At 39.2% G+C, this 7,855-nt stretch overlaps 4 protein-coding genes across 4 annotated transcripts in view; 2 read left to right on the top strand and 2 right to left on the bottom strand.

The window, feature by feature from the left end:
• Positions 1-359: 359 nt before the first annotated feature.
• On the bottom strand, positions 360-1,693 carry LOC100640778 (40S ribosomal protein S23). The gene is made up of 4 exons (XM_003382605.3): positions 1,632-1,693; positions 1,340-1,499; positions 1,109-1,293; positions 360-532 (listed from the first exon to the last, which is right to left on the bottom strand). Exons 1-4 carry the CDS (start codon positions 1,633-1,635, stop codon positions 450-452), a joined length of 432 nt encoding a protein of 143 aa, XP_003382653.1. The 5' UTR covers positions 1,636-1,693; the 3' UTR covers positions 360-449.
• Positions 1,694-1,702: 9 nt separating this feature from the next.
• Positions 1,703-3,222, top strand: LOC100640650 (DDB1- and CUL4-associated factor 13-like). Its single transcript, XM_003382604.3, has one exon. The coding sequence runs from the start codon at positions 1,761-1,763 to the stop codon at positions 3,099-3,101; it is 1,341 nt and encodes a 446-aa protein (XP_003382652.1). The 5' UTR covers positions 1,703-1,760; the 3' UTR covers positions 3,102-3,222.
• Positions 3,115-6,399, bottom strand: LOC100632187 (histone deacetylase 6-like). Its single transcript, XM_003382707.2, has 16 exons — positions 6,167-6,399; positions 5,546-5,731; positions 5,392-5,488; positions 5,271-5,342; positions 5,187-5,212; positions 5,038-5,142; positions 4,921-4,989; positions 4,739-4,865; positions 4,547-4,672; positions 4,335-4,424; positions 4,190-4,293; positions 4,052-4,122; positions 3,799-4,001; positions 3,647-3,754; positions 3,319-3,591; positions 3,115-3,261 (listed from the first exon to the last, which is right to left on the bottom strand). The coding sequence occupies exons 1-16, from the start codon at positions 6,274-6,276 to the stop codon at positions 3,214-3,216; spliced, it is 1,815 nt and encodes a 604-aa protein (XP_003382755.1). The 5' UTR covers positions 6,277-6,399; the 3' UTR covers positions 3,115-3,213.
• Positions 6,400-7,228: 829 nt separating this feature from the next.
• LOC100632062 (WD repeat-containing protein 49-like) overlaps positions 7,229-7,855 on the top strand; it is a 5,715-nt gene continuing 5,088 nt past the window's right edge. Inside the window, exons 1-4 of the mRNA XM_019994735.1 lie at positions 7,229-7,405; positions 7,475-7,583; positions 7,642-7,726; positions 7,793-7,850. Coding sequence (XP_019850294.1) covers positions 7,259-7,405; positions 7,475-7,583; positions 7,642-7,726; positions 7,793-7,850 — 399 coding nt within the window. The 5' untranslated portion in view covers positions 7,229-7,258. The remainder of the gene's footprint in view (positions 7,406-7,474; positions 7,584-7,641; positions 7,727-7,792; positions 7,851-7,855) is intronic.

The following is a 7,855-nucleotide window of genomic DNA, read 5'->3' as shown; positions in this document are numbered from 1 at the left end:
AGATACAATGTAAAGGTAAGTCACTGAAGTGGGAATGGAAACTCATCAAACGATGGAAAATAAGGTTAGAAAATGATCAAGCGTGCTTTGAGCTCTGCAATGAAGTATCTCCAAATGCATCAATCCTCCAATGGATCGTTATTGATACAGATCAAGCGGCACTTCTACAACAAGCTGCAATGGAGATGTGCAATAAACTCCTGTATAAAATAAAGCCTGAACTGAAACCAGTGGAGATATGCGTTGGAAGTCAAGGACAGACAGGTAAAGGATTTGCTGAATATATGAATCTGGTGTTGTTTGGTGCTGGACGCAATTTCACATCCCTTGAAGATCTGTAACAATAATATAACTAAGCATGTATAATATACTTTCTTTCAATTAACTGAGTTCTCTATTTTAAATAAAATGTCACAAACAAGAGAGATTGTAATAATTATTTGTTCATTTTATGATCTTGGCCTCTCTTTCTTGCCACTGTACAAAGCCAGTAGGGAGACATTGGCTACTTTCACCACTTTAAATCTGACACCTATACACAAAGAGCATTGTTAATTATGTCAAATCTCAAAAGCATAGAACTAAGAGGACTGCGTGCAAAGCATAAGTCTATCTGTCAATTAGAAAATATGTATACTATGTCACAACTAAGTCTGACCCAAGAAAAAATGAAATAACTTTTTTAGGTATGGACAACTTTCACAGGTTTTTTAAATTTAAAGGTTTTTTATTGCCAAATGTCCCTTCAGAGTCTCAGGTCCTGAGTCTCTCAGTCCTTAAGAACCCTGAGAACCAGGTTCTCCCTGTAAGCTCCATAACATAAAAAGGCAGACCTCAATTAGACTGATAAATCCCAGTTTACATAAGAACACGTGGTCGCATGCTCACACGAAGCTGATAATTCTTCTTAAACTGATAATTCTTCTTTGTGACGTAGATAAAATTTTCAAATGCCATGCATATACAGCTGATTCTACTTCCTTCCGGTGAAACTCAGTTGGAACATAGTATAGCAATTATCATAGTACTAAACACATTGACACATTAAGATACGAAAATAAAGCTTCTTGTATTTCTTAATCCACTCCTCCCACTTTTCTTTCCTAACCTGGAATATCTCCTACGGCATGACCTTTACGCCCAAATCCAGCAACCAACACTTCGTCGTTTTCTTCTATGAAATTCAGGCAACCGTCATTAGGAACAAAAGCCGTAATCTTCTTCCCGTTCTTTATCAATTGTACCCTCACGCACTTCCTAATGGCAGAGTTTGGCTGCTTGGCTTCTACACCACTAAAAATGAAGGCATTATTAACATGAACATTGGCCACACCCTTACACTTTTTCCAATACAATTCCTTTGGCATGTGATGCACCTCCAAAAGGATTGGCCTTTAATGCAGTCCCAAGATGCGCTTTCTTGTATTGCTTGTCAGCCCACCTTTGATTCCTACGATGAACTCGAAGCTTTCTAGCAGTACGAAGTCCCCTGGGCTTACCTAATGTTGTGAAAGTAAAGATAATAATTAATCTTAATATATGTACAGTGTTCTGATATTTACAAAGACTATGGATACATTATTATAAGCTAAAAGATGGATCTAATAAGATACAATAATGGCATAGCTTACCCATGCTTGCAGTTGAAAGGAGAGAGAAAGAGAGGGAAAGAGGGTTAATTATTCACAACTTAATTACTTTTTATTAACTGGTGTGCACATGCGCAATAAAATCAACCCACGTGCTGTCATAAGGACAAAATGAAGATCAAGGTTCTTTGTAGAAACCCAAAGGATTATGTCAGGGAGAGCTCTCGCGACATACACAAGCTGCCCAGAAACCTCAACCCTTCCATGCACCCACACGAAGCGGCCAGGGAGTACGTGAGAGCCCTCAACGCCACAAAACTCGACAAAGTTTTTGCCAAGCCATTTATAGGTAGCCTCTCAGGTCATACTGACGGTATTCACTGCATGTCAAAGCATCCCAAGAAACTATCAGTCCTTCTCTCTGGATCTCATGACGGTGAGATCAAAGTATGGAACATTGCATCAAGACGGACCCTGACTACGATCAGTGCTCACTCTGGGTTTGTTAGAGGCCTGGCAATGAACAATGATGGGTCTCGGTTTGTTTCAGTCGGTGACGATAGCATCATCAAACTCTGGGAGTACCCTGACCACTCGCTCTTTCCTAGTCCCCATCAACCTCTTTCGACCATATTAGGAAGTACGGCCTTCACAAGTGTTGATCATCATCAGTCTGATCCAATATTTGCCACGTGTGGTGACAAGGTTGAGATTTGGAATGAGACTCACTCGGAACCCTTGTCGTCTTTCACGTGGGGTCCAGACAACATCACCCATGTTAAATTTAACCCAATACAGACTAATCTCCTCTCGTCTTGTGCAGCAGATAGATCCATTGCACTGTATGACATACGCCAATCCTCTCCGCTACAGAAAGTGGTGCTAAGTCTTAAATCAAATGCAGTGGCTTGGAACCCAATGGAAGCGTTTCACTTTACGGCAGCTAACGAAGACGGGAATCTCTACACTTTTGACATGCGTTGGCTGAAGAGACCAAAGTGCATTCACATGGATCATGTTAACGCTGTGCTTGATGTGGACTATTCTCCCACAGGGCAGGAATTCGTGTCCGGTGGATTTGATAAAACCGTTCGTATATTCCGTGAGGACTGGAAACACAGTCGTGAGGTGTACCACACCAAGAGAATGCAGAGGATATTCAGTGTACGCTGGACAAATGACTCCACCTACGTCCTCTCGGGCAGCGATGACATGAACATCAGGATATGGAAGGCAAGGGCTTCACAGAAACTGGGCAAGTTGACGAATCGGGAACAAAAGTCACTTGATTATTTGGAGAAGTTAAAAGAAAAGTATCAAAGTCATCCTCAGATACACAGGATCGCTCGTCATCGTAACGTCCCCAGGACTATAAAAGCATCTGCTAAGGAAAGGAGGGAGATACTGCAGGCTAGGAGGAGGAGGAGACAGAATATGGTGCAACACAGTGCACCTGGGACAGTGCCTAAGAAGACACTTGCTGAAGAGAAAGTAATTGAAATAATAGAGTAAAGATGGTTTTGTATTTATTGTATTTTAACTGATTTTTTGGTTGTAAAGTATAAAACACACACACACAAAATTTTATAAATTCTATAAGTTTTATAAGAACTACTATTGTTGTCTACTTAAATTTGTCATCACTTGCCAATTTGATAAATGGGAAGAGAACCTGAAAGAAAGAGGAGAATGACAAGGTTATAATAATGTCAAGTATAAACCAACTCACAGGATTATAAACGTAAGAATCACAAGTGAAACACCAAACAGAAAGATCAGCATACGACAATACAATATTGTGTCCAGAAGCTTCACTGTGCTCGAGCATATGCTTATTAATGTATCGTCCACAATGCACATGCTGACAGGTGAGACAGACCCAGTTCTCACGTGGTGTACTACACGTCTCACATAATGCAGACGTGTCCAGCGACCCTTCTATTGGTACTATGGACTCCAAGTGAGGACACCAGGACAATGGATTAACAGCAAACATACAGGCCTACAGTACATGTACATTAACAACATAACATACATGTACATATACATGCACTTACATTTCCTTCATCCTCCAGTTGTTGTATTAATGCTTTCTGTGCTACATCCAATGGTATGGAGTCAGAGGATATGGGGATAGTGCCAGGAGGTGGAGGCTCCGAGAGTATCTAAAAATAGGACTCGCCTCAATCAAAGTAAAATTTTTAAATACTTCTTCATCGCTTCTTTTTAGGCTTTCGTCCGGCATGGGTTTAGACTTGGGGGTCTCACCATTCTCAATTATAATGGAATCATCTCCTCTCATTTCATCTGCTTGACTGTTGCTCATACTATCATCAGTCAGTGGTGCTGGATCTACTACACTGCTACTGGTTAATGGAGCAAACTCTTCCACTGTCCCTTTTACTGGCTGGTCTATTTATAAAATTATAAGTATTTTAACTAGGAGGTCATCTAGGGTATACCTTGCCAGTGTCTGAGTGATTTCCAGTATTTTGATAAACACTTTGCAGCATTACCAATAGAAGCAAGAGCACTAAAATATGGGTATATGTGTATGTACATCAATTAAACACACACACTCTTTCCTCTCTCTCTCTCACCTATCATTAGGAACACAGGACTCAAGTGAACGTGGTGTGTCGCCCAAAAGAACTTGCACAACAGCAGACATTGAGTGCGATATAGTGGTGAGATTATACCCACCCTCCAAGAAATAAGTAACAAATATAAGAACGCTAGACTTACTTCAAGAGCTACAACAATCTTTCCGTCTGCGAGAGATTTCAATTGATGCGTCATGTGAGCATACCCATTAGGAGTAACCCTATAACCTCCCTATTATCATTAATGTCACATTATACGGATCAGTTACAAAAAACTTCTCTTTCTCTCATATCCCATACACAGTTACACACCCTCTCTTTAACATTATTATTATTGTCTATGCGTGTACATACTATTGGGTCTCCTTCACCAGAATCAAAACCTGACGAAACTATTACAAGCTCTGGCTGGTACTCAAATGCAATTGGCATTATGATCTGATAGAAGGCACTCATGTATTCGGCATCACCCATCCTAGCCTGGAAGAAAACATACAGTTCTCAATATTAATACATGTATGTCTATTATAAAAGTCTTAGTCTCACCAGATTCCAAGGTATGTTGACATTATAGCCGGAGCCTTTGCCTTTGCCAACTTTATCATAGTCACCTTCGTCACCACCAGGGTAGAACCCACCGTTATCGTGACGATGAAGACTAACATACAAGACCCTGTGAGAGAAAGGGATACAGTGAGAGGGAGAGAAGAGAGGAGAGATTTCAAAACCTGTTGTCATCATAGAACATGTGCTGTGTTGCATTGCCATGATGAACATCCCAGTCAATAATGAGAATCCTAGAAATTGGTCCTATACTTATTGCTGGTAGGAAGGGCACTACTGACCTCTTGACTCCATACTCTTCAATAGCCATTTTGGCAGCGATGGCTACATTATTGAAGAAACAGAAACCCATTGACGTGTAGGACTCTGCATGATGACCAGGCGGCCTGTTAATTCAAACATTTAAACTGACCAATGATCGTAAACTAACCTCACTATAGCAACCCCATTATCAACCTGAGGGAGAACGATAATGTAATCATGATTATAGTTTATTATAAAAATTATTCCTTACAGTTTCATCAATCACTAGCTTTGTAACTTCACATACAGAGCCAGCAGCAAGAAGAGCACACTGCATTGAAGACTATTACAGAGGAACATCATCAAAATACACAGCAACAGTATGCACTCACTGGATTTATATAAATAGAATTGAGACGAAGAGCTCGTTGAAATAATTTCTCCAAAGACATGTTCTCAGTTGCTACCATTTCATCGTAATGAGTTTTACTAAATAAAGACAAAGTATAATAGTACATAAATAATAGTAAATAATTATTGGATTACCTGTGAACATATAATATCTCTTGCTCGGTGGCAGATCTAGCATCTATTCTCCTACAGCACTCAACCACACCGTCATCAACCAACTGTTCCCATATGGAGCTAATCCTCTCGGGGCACTCAGGATGATTTGGATTATTGTCGTTCCTGTGATTCTTCATTCGCTCGTCATATACAATACCCGTCATACTGGTAAATACAAGATTATATTATTATAATTGTTATTATTAAATCATTATTATTATTATTATCAGTGCAGTTATGATAACTATGGCTAAAACATCAAAGCTGTTTACTGAATGAGTCAGTGGTTCTGTATATTTATTTCTCACCAATTCTCTTATTACACGTACTTGTCAAAGAATGCGTATAAACACAATGGAATGATAGAGCACATACAGCTACCCTTTCTCTCTAGAGTGGCCTCGGGCAAGAGACTATCTCTATACAGACTTGTTCCTCCATCTATTTTACCTCTTCCTCACTGACTTAAGAATACATACATGCATACATACATACATACAGTGATTACAAGTAACTTTTAACTATAAAAATTTTTACTAACAGCTTTATTTATTTACCATTTTACAAGTTACAACCATAGATATCTATGTTACAACTTACACGCATTGGCTAGTGAAGGAACTCTTTCTCCTTACATCTTTCTTCCTGCTGGCGAGATTCCAGTCAAATAAGTCACTTGGTTCTCTAGTTACAATCTTTTCCCTTTCCATTTTGTTTTTGGCTGCTGCTTACTGCCTTACTCACTGCCTTTTAACTTCTGGAAAGACAACTTAGATAAGACAATATCTTGCATTTGGGAGTGGTGGAAAGGCAGGGCTAGTTATTAAAACCTAACCCCACGTGCATTCACGTGTGCTGTCTTACTCCTACGCATAATTTTTGCGCATGCGCAATAATGTTCAGCGCCGTTATAGCCCCACCTTTTATCGCATCACGGCAACGAAAATGGAGAGCTTGACAGCAGGGAAAAATAATGCTGCAGCATCAGCAACAGATGTTGCCTCAAAGACGCCTCGTTCCTCACAAGTAATGGATAAAAATGATTTTGGATCCAATCCTAGTCTTTACAAACTAAGTCCACCTGGGCCAGCTCGACTCCCAGTTCCAATGGTACTCTCGCAAAAGACTCTGGGATCTACAAGGCTTGAAGAAAGAATATGCATGGAAGACTTACAGCAACTAATGAGAATGTTTATTGTAAGTTGCAATATTTAGTAGTGCAGTATGTTACTCATGAGTTATAAATTTATACTAGCTTGCTGATGAAAATGGTACCCGGGGACTGGAAATTGATGAATTTAAAAAGTCGATTGGTAAGATCCTCAAAGGAAAGAAACTCAGTGACCATGAAGTAAACCCAGCATTGATCATTTAGTCACAATGATGATTTTTCATAGATGGCTGTCCTGCATATGAAGATTGACAGTGATTGCGATGGAAGTATAGATTGGGTATACTCAACCTGCTATGCACACGAGTGCTATCATTAATTGTTTATTATCTATTTAGGATGAATTTTGTACCTTTATGCTGTTAAAGTATCAGGAGCAAGACACAATGATTTTTGAGAAGAAACCACCATTTCCTTTTCCTATAAAGAAGTATACAAGGTGCATAAAGCAGCTACAACAAGATTGATTGATTTATTTCTGCTTCAAAAGCCCTCACAGGCACTGTGTGTATAGGATTACAATGCTACCAAGTATCTCACGTAATTTTGAAACAAAGACAGAAGGCTCAGGAGACAATGATGGAAGCATCATTAGCATCAGCAAAGATGGAATTGTTTGCTTTTGGAAGAAAAACGTTAAGAATCTTAAGCTCTACAGAACAGTTAATGTGAGTAGAAATATACATGTACATGTTCATAAAAATATCCTTCTATACATTTGCCTGGTTACATGATAGCTCACAAAATTAGAAAAAACAACAAAAGCTAGACCACTGTGGGTCACTGACATGGTTGTAATGCCAAACATGCACAAAGTGCTTCTCTCATTCACCGACAGTGTACTAGGTAAGGTCATGATTGTACTATGCAAATATTTTAATGTAATTAAAATTTATATTTAAAGCTGTCTATGATTTAACAACACCAACATTTGAAAGAATATTCCACATCACGAGAATGCCACACTGTGTTGTAACAATGGATTACTGGTAAAAGAACATGCCTTATAATTGTAATCATAGTCAAGTTCTTCATTGCATGTACATGTACTGCAGGTACGATGACAAGGAATTTGATCATGCTATTCTAGTACTCGGTGATTCTGGAGGTGGAGTGTG

The sequence above is a fragment of the Amphimedon queenslandica genome, unplaced genomic scaffold (genome assembly GCF_000090795.2).
Source record: "Amphimedon queenslandica unplaced genomic scaffold, v1.1 AMPQUscaffold_13520, whole genome shotgun sequence".
In the NCBI taxonomy this organism is placed as follows: Eukaryota; Metazoa; Porifera; class Demospongiae; order Haplosclerida; family Niphatidae; genus Amphimedon; species Amphimedon queenslandica.
Note: the sequence above shows the minus strand (reverse complement) of the source record. Positions and strands in the feature narration are given on the sequence as shown.

Bases quoted from the DNA above. Each gene is read 5' to 3' on its own strand.
- LOC100640778 (XM_003382605.3), bottom strand. The intron at 1,294-1,339 runs GTAAGGGTGTGG...CTTCATTTTTAG, and splicing joins GGAATTGTATTGGAAAAAGT to TGGTGTAGAAGCCAAGCAGC. The intron at 533-1,108 runs GTTAGGAAAGAA...CTTTGTGTATAG, and splicing joins TGCCGTAGGAGATATTCCAG to GTGTCAGATTTAAAGTGGTG.
- LOC100632187 (XM_003382707.2), bottom strand. From the start codon at position 6,276: ATGGAAAGGGAAAAGATTGTAACTAGAGAACCAAGTGACTTATTTGAC. The intron at 5,143-5,186 runs GTTAGTTTACGA...TTGAATTAACAG, and splicing joins AATGGGGTTGCTATAGTGAG to GCCGCCTGGTCATCATGCAG. The intron at 4,673-4,738 runs GTGAGACTAAGA...GTTTTCTTCCAG, and splicing joins TCAACATACCTTGGAATCTG to GCTAGGATGGGTGATGCCGA.
- LOC100640650 (XM_003382604.3), top strand. From the start codon at position 1,761: ATGAAGATCAAGGTTCTTTGTAGAAACCCAAAGGATTATGTCAGGGAG.